The sequence below is a fragment of the Mytilus edulis genome, chromosome 13 (genome assembly GCF_963676685.1).
Source record: "Mytilus edulis chromosome 13, xbMytEdul2.2, whole genome shotgun sequence".
In the NCBI taxonomy this organism is placed as follows: Eukaryota; Metazoa; Mollusca; class Bivalvia; order Mytilida; family Mytilidae; genus Mytilus; species Mytilus edulis.
The window spans coordinates 26504305-26523630 of NC_092356.1; the positions used below are offsets into that span (position 1 = coordinate 26504305).

Genomic DNA, 19326 nt, shown 5'->3' on the forward strand with positions numbered 1-19326 from the left:
ATTTTAAAACAAATCAAAGCAAAATGCAAACACGCATTTCCCTCAAAAGTGAATAAACTAGGATAAAAACTATAAATCTTATTGTCACTGGAAAAGAGGATTAGTTCAAATGGGAAAGACAGATCTTTCATTAACAAAAAAAAGGATAATTCAACATAAATGGTATATAATCTCTTCATTAAAGTCAATAGGAGTAACATTAACTTACAACTTGTCCTTGCCATAAGTGCCATAAGGCACAGCAAGGAAGTTAGTAATATTTACAAGTGATGATATATATAAAAAACATCAAATATCAGATAAATCCTGTTTGGTTACTTGGTTATAGGTACTACTATTACATATATAAGTCTAAAATTGTCATTCTTACAATGATTATAGGATTTTTCTTAGTAATTTATAACATATTTGTATTATCTATAGCTGAAACATTCATTTTTAAATTTTTAATGCTAAATTCCTTTTGAGACAATTTTGCTTTCAAAAACTTTTTACCATACTCAATTTTTTATAAAACCTTAAATTGAGACTTTGTTTTATTCAATTGAGACTTGAAACATATCTAATACATCTAGCCTTAGGCCTTCCCATCATCATGGCAAAAGCTAGTTTTTGGACTTTGTCCAAACCTTTCAAAAAAGGGATTGCAAATAGCAATAAATTTAACTTTGCCATGAATGATTTAATGGGGATCAGAGGAGCAGAGAGTATTTAAAGCTTTCCTTTTTCTAAAATAAAATACATCCCTTAAATATACATTTAAACAAAATTCAAATAAAATGTAATTTTCATCATTTAAAGTCGTCAGTATCAGGTCTCTACATTACAACCCTGAATGAGACATATAAATACAATAAAGGAAAACCGTATTACAATTTTCTCGATTCATATATAATTTTTCTCTATAATTGAGCATATTATTCAATTTATATTAAAGACAAGTCTTTTACATATAAATCTACTATTTACATCAACATTCAAGTTGAAAAAGTGAGTATTCCCACAACCTTTTTCTTCAATTCTCTTGCTTGAGAAATTGAAGAGTAATTCAGTCCTACTTAGATTTTCATCATAGCAATATCTTTAGTGATGACTGTGTGAACATCTTCATCATGACTGAACTGTGTTTTCATTCCACCAACTTTCATCCTATGTCTTTCCTCTGCTCTTTTCTTCTTCTCCATCTTCTTTGCTTCCTTTCTTTCTTTTGCTGTGACCCTAGCGTCCTGCAATAGGAATACAGTGTAAAAGTATACTGTGGATTCATTATTACTAGTGGGATCCCACATTTGTTGATTTCAAGGGTACAGATCAACAATGAAATTACATGTTCAAAGAAGCTAAATATTTCTATGTGCTGGTATTCAGGCAAAATCTGGCAAAAAGCACAATATTAAAAATCCATGAAAAAAGATTTTTTCCTTAATCCAATAATAATTGGTATCCACAATAGTGAAATATAATAAACTATGTCTTGCCTTTTTTATTTTTATTATGATAGTGAAATGCAAATGTTGAAATTAAAATAGTAATACTTTAACATGTGTGTTAGTGAGTTATGCAAAATATTCAAAGTCGATGAAACATGACTGAAGGTTTAGGGCCAAACCATCTCAACAGCAATGAGATGTGCCAATGCTAAAACTAGCTACTGCATATCAAATATTATTGACCTACACAGTGGTTTTACATTAACTGACCTAATCACAGGTAATACATTGGCAACCCTGATGCTGCTGGAAACAGCATACCAATGTATTGGTTTTTGTCGAGCCTTCAACTTTAGTCGAAAAATCAATTCATAGCGATCCTACATTCTGTTTGCATCATTTTAGTTGAGTCTGCGATTTACAGCAAAAGTAGGCGAGACACTGGGTTCTGCGGAAACCTTACACATTTATTACTTTGACAAGGCAAGACAAAAACTACCTAAGCTTGTTTTAAATAAATGTCGCGTAGTACTATTGATATAAAAATGTGTACCTTTTTAGGTCTAGCTCCTCCATTACTGCCAATAGAATCGTAGCCTGAGCTGCCACCATAACTGTTGTCCCTCACATGGCTAGATACAGGAGAATTATTACCAGTACATACTCCGCTATCTGTTGATGTTCGTTGAGATACCTCGGAAGAAGTTTCTGTATTAAAACCTGAAATTGAATAATATTTTTTTTTTAATTTTATTTTTTTTCATTTCCAACAATTAAAACATACATGAAATACATACAATATGATACATGTAAGATATTGAATAATATTCATAGTTAAAATATTTAAAGAGTCGAATATTTTTACATAAATGTGAGACTGATTGATTGACTGGTGTATAATGCCACATTCAGCAATATTATCTATTTCTTGGCAGTCAGTTTTAATTACTAACACAAAGGTTCCTGGCCTTGAAGGCATAAAACTTCGCTCAGTGCTCTGAGCACAAAAATCATGCTCGAAACATGAAATCCAGCAATTTGATTGGTTGATTTCCGAGTCTGAGTACAAAAATCATGCTTGAAAGTTTTATGACCCTGAGGCCTGGTTTGATTCCCGTTTGGGATGAACATCTCAGGGACTGAATTTTCGGCTTTCCCTTGACACCATCTGCGAGTATGGTCTTGAGGAAGCGATGATAGTCCATCGGAAGGGGACGATAAATGGCTGACTCGTGTTAAGAGAGAGCCATATCTCTTGCACGTAAAAGACACCCTTGTAGATTTCGAAAAAGAGCAGGCTAATGCCGCTACAAGGCAGCACTCGCACCCACAAAGTGGAAAGGGATTAATATAAGTTGCAAAACTTGTTTCCCAATCCACTATAAATAAATATGTTTAAACTAAACTAAGTTTTTATTGATGGAGGAAGCTGGAGTGCCTGGAGAGAACCATCAACATTGACCAGAATTTTTGTTTTGAAGAATTACTTAATAATTATGAAATACAGTCAAACCTTGTTGTGTGGAAATTGATGTGACCTAACCAAAATATTCGACTCATATGAAGTCGAATGTGCCGTCATAAATTTGGAATGCATGAAAAATATTATAAGATTTATGTAAACTACATAGTTTGAACATTGAACCTTTTAGCGATATCAAACCTTATTATTGTGTATTCAATCTCCCCATTTTGGTCCTTCATAATAATTAAACACACAGGTACAAATCATGCATAAATAATAAATCTATTTTTTTTGAGTGGTGAACAGGGCACCACTTCAGCACTCAAGTTATTTCTAGCAGATTTTATTAGATAAGAAGCTAGAGTGCCTACAGAAAACCATGATCTTTTGTGATGGAAAACTGCAGATTTGAGTCAAAGGCACTTGCAACATTCTGGTTCAAAACTCACAACCTCTGTTGAAAGGCTAGTGATACAGTAATATTACCACTTGGACCACTCTGCAATCAATCCCCTTGAGATTTTATGATTCACTCATAATATGGTTCAATAACAAGATACTTACTTTCATCTGTAAGAGTCATGATCTGTAATATATGGGCAATAGCACTATCAACATCATTATCACATTCATACAGTGACTCATGTATCATTGTCAAGTCCTGAAATATAAAGAGTTATCTCCCATTATATACACAAAATGAACTGGCATGTTATCACAATGGCCATATTCTATATTGTATACAATTTTGAAGAAAAAAAAAATGACAATTATTAATCCATTTATAATGTTCTCCTTAGACTTTTATATATTGTGATGTTATAGCATCATGATAGCCTGATCCAATTAGAAAAAAAATCTCTGAGAAATTTCTGTTAAATTTGGTTTACCCCATTGAACAAATACCAGAGACAATCAATTATTCAAATATCTACAAACAAAATATTTTCTTTCAATATTACTTACATATAAATAAAGAGTTATCCAAAATCATATTATTATCATGACAAGTATCAACATCATCTTGTATGTGTATGGGTCAAATAATAAAATTTGTAAGGAGTTATCTCCCATTTTAGACTATGACTGCAAAAAGTTATCTCCCTTTATATACACAAATGCAAATACATGTAACTTTTTTAAAAACATTTAATCCTAAAATCATGGAGATCTGTTTTTTGTTTTTCTAAATTGAGATATCTGTATGTATCATTCAATTTCTATCTCATTAAATTATGGATTCCATTCTTTTTGTAGGATTTATGAGTTCTTGGTTTCTTCAAATGTCTGGATGTAGAAAATTTTGGTTTCGATACTTACATCACATCCAGTGGCAGCCATTATTTCTTGTTCTATTATCTCCACATCTCTGACAGCTTTAACAACCCTGCCACAATGTGGGATATCCCCATTCGTTACACCATTTGCCTGAGGCTTGTTCCCTGCAGCTGATTGGCTGTCACCCCCAATCTATCAAAACAATTAAAAGTTTCAATTTAATTGAAATAACAAGATATATTTTTAAGAAGATGTGGTATGAGTGCCAATGAGACAACTCTCCATCCCAATCACAATTAGCATGTTTTGTATTGCTATGCATACCAAACTTGTGTAATGCAGAGTACTGTAAACCAACTTATTTTCGCAGATACTTTATTTCGCGTTTAGCCCTTTCTAACCCATTTCGTGAAGATTTAATTTCGTAATTCTTCAAATTTTTCTTGATGAATATAAATAAGAAAAAATATACTTTTAACATATTCATGACGATTTATATTCGCGTTATCTTTCTACTCGCGAAAATAAATCGCTCGCTAAAAATAGTTGGTTTACAGTATCATGAAACTGGAATTAAGTGTACTACAGATATGCACACCCTATGATAATTATTCATCACTGTTAAGCAAATGACCAAATATAAATTTATTCTGGTTGGTAATTTCTAAGAAAAGTGACAACATATTTGTTTCAACAAATGGATTGTAATATAGTCTCCCTCCTAAACTGGGGGTATACTATGCAATTTCGATGTGTTAAATACACGCATTAGGAATCAAAATATATTAAGTCCAAAGGTTGAAAGGCTAATCAATGAAAATAGAAAGATTTTTGTTAGTTGTTTTTATCTTTTTATTTTGCTTTTTTTATGTCCTTCATGTTTGTTTCTCTTTGATCAGGTAAATAATACTAACCTTTACCCTGATATTAGCCGGAGATTCTGTATTATCTCCATGTTTGCGTACACTAGAATAATGATCAGGTTAATAATACGTACCTTAACCCTGATATTAGCCGGAGATTCTGTATTATCTCCATGTTTACGTACACTGGAATAATGATCCCCATTGTGGTAGGAGATATGTATCTGTTTTATTGTTTGACTTTGTGTCTTTGGTCCCTGAATCTGTTAAAAAATATAAAAAAAATATATCAATAACAACTTACCACAACAATGTTTATACTGAATTTAAAATGGCAGAATTAAATTTACTCAAAACTTTTTTTATTACACTCTTAAAATGCTTAATTCAGTTTCTTTCTGCAGTGTTTTTACATTGCTTCTTATCATCATAAACTAAAGCAAGATTGCTCAAAGTTTAGTAAAATGGATAACACTGTCCTTGCATTTAAAAAAGAAAATTGTTTTAAAGCTGCAAGCAGAAATAAGACTTATGACTAAATAGTTGTATATGCTCTCTTTTGCCTATTAACGCAGAAGGTATGATATCAATTTTTAGGACATTAAAATCGGAATCAAATCATATTATAAATCTATTAGGCATGTTAGGTGTTCATAAATCATTAAAAATAAGTCTAACAGACTTCTTTGCTCCTTGTTGAAGGCCGTAGGTGACCTATAGTTGTTAATGTCTGTGTCATTTTGGTCTTTTGTGGATAGTTGTCTCATTGGCAATCATACCACATCTTCTTTTTTATATTCATTCATACAGCAAGTATTCAAATATTGAAATTTCTCCACTATCAAGCTTATACAACACATCGTTATGTTGTTTTACACTTACCAATAAAAACGGTGAATTAAGCTGGTGTATAACAACATTGATTTGATACAGTCTAGCAAATGCCACGATGGCATCGTTCCCAGCATAGGTTCCTATGGCACTTAGGTTCTTTACTGGAAAGAAAATATATAAGAAATGTTTTACAAATTTGATTCAAGTGAATAAAAAAAGATACAAAAGGAATCTGAATGTTCATAACACACATAATAAGTCAGAATTATAAAAACGCCTTTGCAAAAAACAAAAGACAAACTTGTACTCAAAGCACTACATTGAAAAATAAGGATTGACCAACATGAACCCCACCAAACATGGGGTGATCTCAGATAAATTATTTAACATGATCTGCGTTTTGTATGAGAAATTTTCTGTAAATGGTACAGTGATTACCATTTTTTCCTTAAAGAAGAAATAATGTTATAGTAGTCTGTATAGTTTGAGATATTTCCACTTGACAAACAGTGTACATTGTTTAAAATTAAGGAGAACATTACCAATGACCAAATGTGAAAACTATTCATGAGGACCAATCATTTGGAAAGTACTTTTTACAAGAATGTGTCCCTAGTACATGGATGACCCATCCGCACTACCACTTTCTTTGTTCAGAGGACCATATATATGGAGTAAAATCTCTAATTTGGCAAAAATAAGAAAGTTCATATCATACGGAACATGTGTACTAAGTTTCAAGTTGATTGGACTTCAACTTCATCAAAAACTACCTCGACCAAAAACTTTAACCTGGAGCGGGACAGACAGATGGACGAACAGACGGACAAACAGATGAACGGACGAACAGACCATATTACATAATGCCCATAAATGGGGCATCAAAATTGTAAGATCTTATTATATCTTCTTAAGGCAATTCCATTTCAAATATAAACTATGATAGTATCATCAGGAACTAGAGATAAATTTTATCTGGACAAACTAATAAAAAGACATTTTGTGAACTAGATACATTACCAGGTTAACATATATCTTGCATGTGCCTTTAATGTTGCCATTTTAATTGACTATGTAATTTATAAAAAAAAACATTTAATTTTCTTTAACAACCCATTAACCACATCTTTTCTGTGATTACAAATATGCCACCCCTTTAAATGACGCAATAAATTTGAGTGTAAAATTTATATTTATTAAAAAATAAAATTAATGGGGTATAAAAGTACATATTATTAAAGTTTAAAATCATTTACTAATGGAAACCTGCAGTACATGGATCTTACATATACTTCAATTATTTTTTTTTAATTTGCTAAAGTAATTCTGAACCACAGGCACTTGTCTCAGAAAAAAAAATTCCTATATACCTTAATAATTACATTAGATGTATATTTCATTATAATACTTTATTCTGAATGGCTAACTGCACATCACGTGTTATTCCGTAAGCAGTTGCATTGCTCAATACAACTTTTCATTCATGATAACACGTGGTCCAACAATAAAGTGCACTGGTGAATCAAATAAAAAAATATATAAAATTCAATTTTTCATGATCATAGCTAAATTATGTAATTATAAGTATTGAATGCTTCTTTTTAAGGTATATAGGATTTTTTTTTTATTAAGGTATATAGGAATTTTTTTTGATTTAAGAATTGAATGCTCCTTAATATAAGGTATATAGGAATTTTTTTTCTGAGACAAGTGCCTGTGTTCTGAACTGTTAGCCCTAGAGTCAAAACAATTTTATAGCATTTTGATTACATCTAAATTGACTTTTAAAAGTTTTAAAAGTTTCAGTAGCAAAATTTTTACAGTTTTAAAACAAGAAATAAGAAAACATGCAATTAATTTGTCCCAAATATCAGACCTAAAATTTAAAGCCTTGGGAAAATATCACCTTTAGGAATTTCAACCCAATATAATTATCTGAACCAACCATGACCCCAATTCCTATTATTGTAGGCTATTTAAAATAAATATACTTTAATAGGTGTAAACAGGTCATCACCACAATGCTCGACACCTAGAGAAAGTTGAACTTAATATTACTGATATATTAAGTAAATTAAATGTCCTATCCCACGATCTTTTTAACTACCACTACCAGAATAAAGGGTGTTGTTACACAATATTGTAAAATAGTTATCTTACATTTTTAATCTAACAAAAATATACCTTAACTTTTTTTTGTGCCTGTCATACATGTCATAAGACTAAGTATATGATATTCAATTATAAAATGTCAGATCCAACGATCTTCCTAACTATCAGAATATAGGGTCATTAGGGTGTTGTTACACAATATTGTACGATTGTTATCTTGTGTTTTTAATCTGGCAAAAATATGTTTTTAAGATATAATAATCACTGAAAGTTCCTTAACTTTTTTTGTGCCTTTCATACATGTCATAAGACTACGTATATGATATTCAATTATTAAATGACAGATACAACGATCTTCTTAACTATCAGAATATCGGGTGTTGTTATGTAATATTGTAAAATAGTTATCTTGTGTTTTTAATCTAACAAAAATATGTTTTTAAGATATAATAATCAACATGCTGAAATGCCTTTACTTTTTTTGTCCCATGGGTTTAGCCTTCATGATTTAATTAGTAAATTAAAAGTTCGATCCATTGATATTTTTCAAACTATCAGAATATAGGGTGTTGTTATACAATATTGTAAAATTGTTATCATGTTTTTAATCTAGCAAAAATATGTTTTTAAGATATAATAATCACTGAAATTCTTTACTTTTTTTTGGTTGCATGTCATAAGCCTTCATATGATATTTAATAAATTAAATGTCCTATCCCACGCTCATCTCAAGTGTCAGAAAATAGGATCTTGTTATGCAATATTGTAAAATTGTTATTTTGTACTTTTAATCTCACAACAATGTGTTTTGAAGAAAGATACTCAAGTTAAAATCTGATCATAGAATGTTCTTATGTATCAAACTATAACCTCCACCATCACATATCAAGTTAATTATCTTGTTGATATATGCCATCAATTTTAAGAACAATATTGTTATATAATATATTGTAAAAAATAAAATTTGACACTTTTAATCTACCATAAATATTTTTTAAATATGTGTGAAGGTCTTAATATCATTAAATTTTTCTCAGTATTAAACTAATGTTTTAAATATATTTATAACTGCAGTAACATGAAATATCATCTTAAATGAAATACATTTTTGTATTCAAATTGAAAAAAGTTCATGTCTTTGCTGTTGCTATTAGGTCTTTCCTTTCATCAAAACAAGTACAAAAATGTAAATTGGAAAACACAATTTTGTATGACTGAAATTATCATTTTGGCAGACATAATAATTTTATCATTGCTTTACCTTAATTTATTATTCATCACAAAAGTTTCTTATTTACATATTAATATACATGATATAGAGTACCGGTAGGTATTAGGTTATTTTCGTGTCATGGTTTGTTAGCAATTGGAGACTATAAGAGGATATTCAACTTTTGCCAGGTTCATTATTCACCTATCACCACCTTGAAGATAAATGCATTTTAATTGACAGCCAAATGTTGAGATAGGGTTAATTTCGCAATAAATGTCTACCATAAATATATAGAAATTAGACAAGCACAAAATTTCCCAAAACACTATAAGTTTATATTCCATTGAGTTTTAAGGTCAGTATGGGAATGATACAATGGACCATCTGCACATAATAGCTTCATTGATTGTAAGTGTTTAAAGAGGTAGATCTAGGTTAAGGGAAATAACTCTTAAAATCATCAGTATGTTTGTGTCAACCATTTTCATAAATATGTTCTAAGCTCTAGGATACATAGATTATTTCCAATCTGTTTCAGGTAAATGCTTAAAATTCGAAATTACGAAACTTGACTTTTACAATTGCATAACTTATTTAAAGAGTTATCTCCCTGAACCAAGGTCTAAACCCTTAAAAGTAGTTTTAATTTGAGGAAGCTTGATTAATTACAGAAAGTGAGAAACCAATAACTTTCAGCAAGACAACTTAAAAATCTTTAACCATTTAATACCTGCGGGGTTCACATTTACTTTAATTAATGAAAAGTCCAAGACCCTTAGTCATTTTAGTGAAAGGCCCTCCATGAGAAATCAACTGTTGTGTATGAAGCATCAGTGTAAAGAATGGTAGCTTGTTGACTTTTGTTATTTAAAAATGAAAAGTCCTCTTCTAGAAAAGACAAGTACTGGACCTTTGACCCACCATTATTTGATATCATGGAGACTTGACACACCATTATTTGAAATCATGGAGACTTGATTCACCATTATTTGAAATCATGGAGACTGGAGTTGAAAACACCTTGCAGATTTGCTAGGTTCAAACTTGCAACTTCAGTTATAATGTGGCTACTGGCTAGTGATCACTTTGGATGAATAACTAGGACCACTTTGCCACCAAGGACTAAAACCTTATAGAACCCCAGCAATAACTCATTGAGGGTTAAAAAAAAGATTCACGATTTAAACATGTAAACGGCAAAGTTTCTGTCCCTTTCCAAAACATATTTCATAATGTCCTTTCTATAATATTGGAATACAGGCAATTTTTAAATAGGCAAATTTAGTTGGCAATGAAATTTAATCACCCATACTAAGATATGGAGTAGAGTTCTGTAGAAAAATTAAAATAAACTTTGCATTAAGCATTATGCCAATATCAGTGTTTTACTCCAAAATCATGCTTTTAAAAAAAACTGTTGCATGGACGAAAAAAAATGCAGTCATCTAGAAATATCAGCAAAATCTTGAGTTCAGGTTTGAAAGGGCATTTAATTTGATTTCACTAATGGGACTTCAATTCAGATAAGGTTGTAGTAATTCAAAACCTAATTTTGATAAAATTGGCTAAAGGCATTGAAACATAACCCTATACCAATGTTTTGTGAATCAATTATACTTTTAACATACTTATGAATAGAATAATGTGAGACTGGATCGTTGATGCAGCTTTATTTTATCATGCTTATATCTTGCTTTGGCTAAATACTAGACCTCTTATATTTCTATTTAAATAGTAAATTTAAATATTTAAAAAGTGTTTAATGGTTATTCATTTCTTTCTCTTAATTGTTAAAAGCTGTTGTTTTCTTGTAAGCTGAGGGACTTCAAAAAAGTATTCAACTTTATTTTAAGAAGTATAACTGATTTGGTTTTTTTTTATGAAGAACAAATTATTTAAGAGGTCTTGAAGTTGTAGTAAATACAATACTTTTTTGATGTATAAATAATGTCATAATTATTTAAGAAAAATGTGAATCTGCCTTACATCTAAAATACCAAATTAGAACATACATTTCTACTTTTAATCTTCTTTTTTTTTAAACAGAAATACTGTGGATTCATTTACTTTTCATGGGTACCAGTTTTCGTGGATAAAGGAAAACTTGTAGGTTCGTGGATAATTAATTTCATGGTTTTGCCGAGGTCTGCATCAAAGCAAAAAGAGAATTTGTTATTCGTTGAACATTTAATTTCGTGGTTAATCTGTACCCACGAAAATTGGTATCCAACGAATAATAATGAATCCACAGTATTTGATTACATTTTAATTAATAGCAATTGCTTTTCTAATCAGCAGGTATATGTATATCAAAGCAAGATAAAGTTGAATGCTTTAGTATTGAAAATTCCAATTCAAATATAAGTGTTAAAAGATAAAGAAGCTTTAATCGTATGCCATTAAGACCATTTAAATCTGTGCAATCCATTTCAAGTTTAATCTTAATCTTTAATTCAATGTTATTGACATAGTGTTAACTCAAAACTAAGAAGTAAACAAAATGAAATATTTCCTTATGGAAGTACACCACTATAATTCATGGTCCCATTGCTTTATATGTTAAATTCCACTGTTTCAAGAGGGCACAGCACACCTCTTTTGTTTACAGTTAAAATAAAGTGGCAATCATTGCATTTCAAAGCAACACTTTATTGTGTCTTGTACTGAAAAAAATCAGCATACCTTTAAAGGCATATAAGAAAGAACTGGTTCCCAGAACTTCGGATTTACCATAATAGATATTTAGATCTGACAAACAGACAAAATGTATCCTCTTTTTAAAATTTGGTGCAGTTTTTTTAATATTCAAAATTTAAAGTCCAAAAGTGTTCTACAATGATCACCAGTCCTTAATTCAGCTTTCATTTGATACCAAAAATACCTAAATATTTTACATATTTTGAAAGTTACACTCAGGCGTAGGTGTTGTGTTAAATATGTACTACTTTCTGGTATGTGCTTTCTGGCCAGGCCTGAATTAGTGGTGTTACACCTAAAATTTAAAAAAATCGAAAAGAAGCTCACGTCAATAGATATATTCAATCCAACAAAGTTTCATACAAACTGGATTAAGCATTTTTGAGTTATTGTATGACATGTGGACGATGGACGGACAACAGTATACCATAATACATCCACTAAATGGGCATATAAAAATCAGTTGAAAAAGGCTGAACTCATCAGAGGGACAGTATTGCATATCAACTTTCCATTCTAGGATTTATTTTTTTAAGGAAACTCCAGAGTATGAGAGGCACAGTTTTAGCTGCAATGGGAATGAAGGAAGGTCCTTTGGGAAATAACATGGTCTTTATTTACAGAAATGTAATCTAGATACGTACTATATTTTTCAAATGGTGTGTCATCTTCTACGAATGGTTCAAACTCTTCTCTGTGTTCAGACATGTAGTTACAAATCTCAAAGCGGTACTTGTAGTGGTTACGGCAGTGGCCTTCTAACTGGTCACCAAGTGCTCTAAACAAACAATTTCTGAAATAAAATAATCAATTTTAAATTAAGATGAAGATGATTTTTCTTAGTAACTTTATTTTCAATGTATAACTCTTCTGTCTTTATTTAGATTTCTACAGCCATACCAGTTGTAAAATTTGACTTATTATTAAAAATAATTTTTATTTAAAATGTATTTTTTTGCATGTTTTTTGTTATTTTTTATGGGGGGGGGGGGGGGTGTTGTAAGTTGAATAAGCAGATGGAGAAGTGTCCCATTTTCCAAGTTTCCATTTAATTTTTGGATATGCAATTTTCTTGCCTACATAAGTATAAGTGCAGCGTAAATGCTTTCCTTCGAAATGAGTCCGACTTTGTGACGTCTATTTGAAATAAAACACCCACGATATACTAAATTATACATAACAGTCTGACATAGTTAAAGGTTCTTATAAATTAAATTTTAAACACGATTACATCAATGGAATTTAGTAAATTTAAAAAGTAGATTATTCATTTGTAAATCATGTATATACTGGGTATGGAGTTTTGCATGATGAACAGCAAATTCATGAATTTGAAATAAGTTTCTTTAATAGCTGAATAACAACCATTATAGATTAATGTAAATTCAGAAATTATTGCAAGGTTTTTATTAATGCAAATATAGTGATTGTTTGAGTATCGCAATATTTAAAATATTGCGATAGTATTCTGTATATATGCAGATGTTCCTAAAATGGCAAAAAATATAATCTCACATTTTTGTTCATTCTCCAAAAATCGTAATGAGAAATGCAATAATTTAAAAAATTTACAACTGTTCTTAGCTATCATTGAGATGATTGCGATGGACTGAAGGAGGGATGAATAATGATAGGTGACCTTGATGAACATACTGAGATGACTGATTACAATAGGATGTAACTCCATTGATTGGCACACCCCAATAAAACTGAAACCAAAATAACAACACTTCTAAATATCAATATCCCATATCTATCTATAGCTAAAGTTACTCAGGTCCCAATAGAACTTTTTTACATAAGTTAGCACTTAATTTTATATCAGCATCATAGCCAACATGACCAACTAAGAATCTGATTTATAATTTATTTTTATTCTAAATATGAAATTTCTTGCTAACTTAAATAAATGTACATGCTTTGCTTTCATGTGCCCGATTCATGACGTCTAAGTCGTCTTTTAGAAATTAAACACCCACTATATGCTTAATAACAGTCTGACATACTTAAAGCTTCTTATGAATTAAATATAAACACGGCTTACATCAACGGAATGTAGTGAATTTAAAAAAGTAAATTATTCATTGTATGAACTGGGTATCGAGCTATGCTTCGATGAACTTACATCAAAGCAGATTCATGAATTTTAATTAAACTCTTCAAAACATAATCAAAACCAAACAAGTACAAAAACACTCAAGTAGGTAAAATGGAATAAAGTTTTCCATTTAAGGTTAATCCTGTCAGTTTCAAGGTTTGTTTACTTGCAAAACTTGTGAAATATGTTGAAAGACCTCGTACAAATTTTGAAATGGAAACATGATGTACGCCTCCACAGTAATAGAGTGTTAACTCCCAATGACAAATAGTTTCTTCCATCAGCAAAACACATCATGAAATCTTCAGACTACATGTACATGTACAATGTATAAGTCCCAATATAAGAAATTTTATGCTACTTTTGGGCATAGTTTGTAGAAATAGCAAAATAAAAGGTATTTATTTATAAATTCTTATCACAATTCTAATGAACAATCCCCTTTCAATATCATCTGTTAAAATTAGGAAAGATCTGACCATCAGTTCAAAGTTCTAGATCTTTTATAAAATTAACAAACATTTTAATACATGTAAAAAGAAAATGTTTGTTAAAGAAAACCCAATCTAGACTTCTAGAATTTTTTTTTAGCCAGGTTATGTACAATATAATTTAAACATGTATATCTAATTAAAGGTCATAATATAGTGTGTTTTAAAATTGAACTGTGTAAGCTAAGCACAAAGCACAAGTAGGACAGGTGAACAAACACACCACAGAGTACTGTGGCCTTTAAAAAGTCTTAATGGCTTGCTTAAACCTTGACCAGATATCATGTCAAGCTGTCCTTATGAATTGAATAATTTTAACAATGCTGGTTTCTATACATGCTATATAGGTCGTCTTTGATAGGACAATAAAAAAGACAAAATTAGTCACAGTATGATTTTAACTAAACTCACTCAAGTCCAAAGGGTTCATATGAAAGAAATCACTAACTATCATGAAGGATTTACTTGCAAATACAATTGCATTATGGGTACACAGAGGCTGAGTCCCCACCTTTGTGGGAAAAATTTGGTTGATAATTATGGGCTTCACTGCATCATGACTGGAGTTGGCCCCTCTTAGGTCAAGTGAGTCAGTGGGCCCTATCTTAATTATTAAAGTTTCTGGATCAGCACTTCTTCATGCCAAAAAAAATCTTAATTAAAGACATTAGTCTTTTAAATATAAATTAGTATGGCGTTCATTATCACTGAACTAGTATATATTTGTTTAGGGCCAGCTGAAGGACGCCTCCGGGTGCGGGAATTTCTCGCTACATTGAAGACCTGTTGGTGACCTTCTGCTGTTGTTTTTCTATTGTCGGGTTGTTGTCTCTTTGGCACATTCCCCATTTCCATTCTCAATTTTATTGTGAAGTAAAGCTAACTTTTTGTAATCTTTTTGTGTTTTATCTGGCATAATTTTTTTTTTAGACTGTTGTATCATTAACAATCAAATATCATGTTCTTTATGACTTGTGAAATTTTTAATACTCTGAAACAACTATTACAACAGTGAGTGACTTCACTAAAATGCTGTAACACATAATACTGTGATTACGTACATTAATGATAGGTATTGTCTATAATATATGTAATATATACAACCTCCTTGGTGTAACCTTAAGAGTATGGTGGTTTTCAAATTCCAATCAGATGTAAGACATCACTAAATGTTACAAACCGGTACATATATTAGTTTCTGATGATTTTTTTTTCAGTCAACGAACATAAACGAAACCCAGACAGTAATTTGATATTTGTCAATCAGAATTATCTACTGTGGCGTTTATCTTTCTTTCTTTCATAAAATTGTGAATTTTTACAGATGTATCCAGCCATTTACAATTTCTTTATCAAAAGAAAATTAAAGGTGTTCAACTTCACAAGATTCTTCATTTATTTGAATATAAATAAGTTTTAACTTGACACCATGTGGTTTCATTTATTCACACATTGAAATGAAATCAAGAGCTGCATGGTCATTATGTTTAATAGATCTATTTCTTGTGAATTATTATGATTTATAATGTAGAAACTTTCAATACAACTTTTTGCAGTGTGTACATGTTCAAAATCTAGAGCTGTTTAAAAAATGGTGTTGGTCTTCCAATAAAGACATGTGTCGTCGTCCGCTGTGTGCAGTCAATATTAACAGAAATAGCAAAACAATATATAGGAAGATGTGGTATGAGTGCCATTGAGACAACTATCCATTCAAGTCACAATTTATAAAAGTAAACCATTATAGGTCAAGGTACAGTCTTCAACACAGAGCCTATGACATGTATGTATGATCCCACCGAACATCAAGCTATAAAGGACCCCCCAAAATACTAGTGTAAAACCCTTCAATGGGGGAAAATAAACGTCTATTTTTTTTTCACTTAAGGGATCACCAAAAATCACCCTGTTTGATTGATTTGTGATTGCTTAATTTACACCACATCAGAACAAAAAGGCTCTAATAGAGATCAAATGAAATAGAAGTTAACAACTTTAGGTCACTCGTAACGGCAGTCAACAATGAGCAAAACCCATAATACATAGTTGGATGTGCAGTACCTTTTTTCTACATGAAAAAGATCAAATCTAAATTGAATTGGACAATTGTCTTTACTATTCATGCTATTTATAATTCACAGGTAAAAAAAATTTACATTCATATGTTAATTTCAACAATTTTGTTCCTCGATACAATCATTTCTAAGAAAAAGATTTAAGAAGAATATGCTTGCATTCCAAATGAATAGCACTTTGTCTGACCTCATTATATTTTACCTTAATTCATAGTTATAAAAAATAAATTGTTGTCAACATGGCCAACGCAGCATGCTGTAGAAATAAGATCATCAATAAGAATTTGTGAAAAAAAAATCAGTAAGCTATTAAATATGATCATGATAATTGTGTTCGACTAAGTACAAAAAGTTTTGACTAATGATTTAAATTTTATGGTGACTTGTGATATACAAATACTAATTAAATCCTTTATTCTGATTTGGAAAAAGAAAATGAAATAAATAAGGTCAAACACAAATACATGTATGTAGACAATATTCTGAGGTATGCAGGGTGTTGAAAAATATAAATAGCATTCATGGCATTAATTGATCTTAAACATGAAAGAAACCAAGCATTTCAGTATAAGTATAAGGATTGACTAATCAAATTTATTTATAATTATAATGAAATTTATTTACCCATCACCAGGAATATCTCTTAGCTGAAGGCCTAATTTTCCTAGCTGGGTTGAGAAACTTGGAAAATTTTCATCATCTGCTAAATATGAGTCGATCTGTTTCTCTCGCTTATGTTGTTGTCGGATTTGTCTTTCTTCTTTCTTTCTACTGACAACATCTTGTCGACCAGCCTGGACGTACCGAGGGTTCTGGTTTCTGGCAGCTATCACACGAATTCTCCTAGCTGACATTGTATGTTTCTGAAAAATACATAATGATCATTATAATCATGATAAAATAGATTCACTTAATTCTAATTGTTGTAGTTAAAATAAAAACAAGAATGTGTCCATAGCACATGGTTGCCCCACTAGCACTATCATTTTCTATGTTGAGTGGAATGTGTAATTGGGGTAAAAACTCTAATTTGACATTAAAATTAGAAAGATTATATTATAGGAAATATGTGTACTAAGTTTCAAGTTTATTGGACTTCAACTTCATCATGTTCATCAAAAACTACCTTGACCAATAACTTTAACCTGAAGCAGGACAGGGGGATGGACGAACAGATGTACAGACCAGAAAACATAATGCCCCTGAACTATCATAGGTGGGGCATAATAATATCTTTAATATTTCAGTCATGAGTAGGAAAGACTGGTGCAGATTATAAAATTTTGCATTTAGAAATTAGAAGATAAAGAGTGATTATCAATGAGACATTACTCTCCACCCAAAACCAAATGACAGAGAGGGTCAGTAACTATAGGTCATTGAATGTATGGGCTTCAACAATGAGCAAAACTTCTCTATAAATAAACTCTTTTTATATTACCAAAAATAACTACCCAAATTTTTGTTTATATTACACAAATTGTGTTGCAATGGCTTACCATAGCCAATATAACATAGTAAATACAATTAAATCATAAGCTTATTGAACCACTGCCAGACTTGTGTAACCAAAGACCAGACGTGTTATCAAATTTTAAAATAAATTTGCCTGGCAGTTAATTTTGATTAGAGGAAAATGTTTTTGCATTTCATTAGTCAGAGAATAGCTAAATTTTAATTACATGTAAATTAAATCAGATACTTATAAAATAAATATGGCACATTTTTCCCTTTTTCATGTATACATGTTAAAATTATAATTATTATAAATAACCAATTATAATTAAAAGTTTAATCAAAAGTCTTAATTCTAAAACACAGTAAATGGTATGAAATTATGAATCACATGGTAGCCTACCTCTTACATGTCTTACATGTACCTGGGTTTATATTCATTTGTAACTATTACATGTATTTATAACTGACTTCAAAGAAACTAATTTAACAGGTTAATCTGCTAATCAAATCAATAACTTACTAAGTGTTATTTTACATGTATCAATTAAAACATTATTTGAATTGTTTACATTATCAGATTATAACAAACTAAAACATGTCAAAATATCCTAAAGGTGTTGTTCTTACATGTACATGTACCATGTACTAAATTAATTATAGACAATGATTATACAATGTATCTTTTTTTACCACAAGGCATATATATTATTAAGAAATGCATTATTCTCTCAATATATAAACATGTAACTAATTTAAAGATCTTCTTACATTTTATATCTACAGATGATTTTCAAATACATTTTTTGTATTTTAAATACATAATTATTAAATTAGTGAAAACATGTCATTTGAAATTTAAAGTTACATGTAGGATTGAATGTTTTAATGTTTTCATTATTAAGCAATCTTTTATTCAGAAATTATTTATTTAATTCATTTTAAAAGTACACAGAGTAATTAAAAGAAACCAACACAAACCAAAAAATAAAGAATTTGCAGACAGAGAACCAATGGTTTTACCTTGATAAACATGTATAAGAAGAATACAACTTAACTAAAATAGTGGTATCACAAGCATCATCAGACCATGATCATGAAGACATGATGATGACAATGAATAAGTCAAACTATTTTATTTCTAATCTTTCTTCTTAATGCAATGTTAAACGACAGCACCACTAATCATTAGTAAAAGCCTTAACATGTAAGATGGTGCTGTGAATTTAACATTTGCCAGCATTATCATCTCATAATTGCTCATACTGTTGACATCAATTAATTGTATCAGTAGAACCTATATAGCTCTGTATCA

The 19326-nt window shown here is 30.4% G+C and overlaps 1 protein-coding gene across 4 annotated transcripts in view; it reads right to left on the reverse strand.

Annotated features, from left to right (window-relative positions):
- Nucleotides 1-19326, reverse strand: part of LOC139501072 (OTU domain-containing protein 3-like) — a 19858-nt gene continuing 532 nt past the window's right edge. For all 4 annotated transcript variants that reach the window (XM_071290048.1, XM_071290047.1, XM_071290049.1 and 1 more), the window contains exons 2-9: nucleotides 17181-17419; nucleotides 12537-12685; nucleotides 5919-6031; nucleotides 5171-5299; nucleotides 4216-4365; nucleotides 3460-3556; nucleotides 1984-2150; nucleotides 1-1226 (exon numbers count right to left, since the gene is read on the reverse strand). In XM_071290048.1, coding sequence (XP_071146149.1) covers nucleotides 1059-1226; nucleotides 1984-2150; nucleotides 3460-3556; nucleotides 4216-4365; nucleotides 5171-5299; nucleotides 5919-6031; nucleotides 12537-12685; nucleotides 17181-17410 — 1203 coding nt within the window. In that variant the 5' untranslated portion in view covers nucleotides 17411-17419 and the 3' untranslated portion in view covers nucleotides 1-1058. The remainder of the gene's footprint in view (nucleotides 1227-1983; nucleotides 2151-3459; nucleotides 3557-4215; nucleotides 4366-5170; nucleotides 5300-5918; nucleotides 6032-12536; nucleotides 12686-17180; nucleotides 17420-19326) is intronic.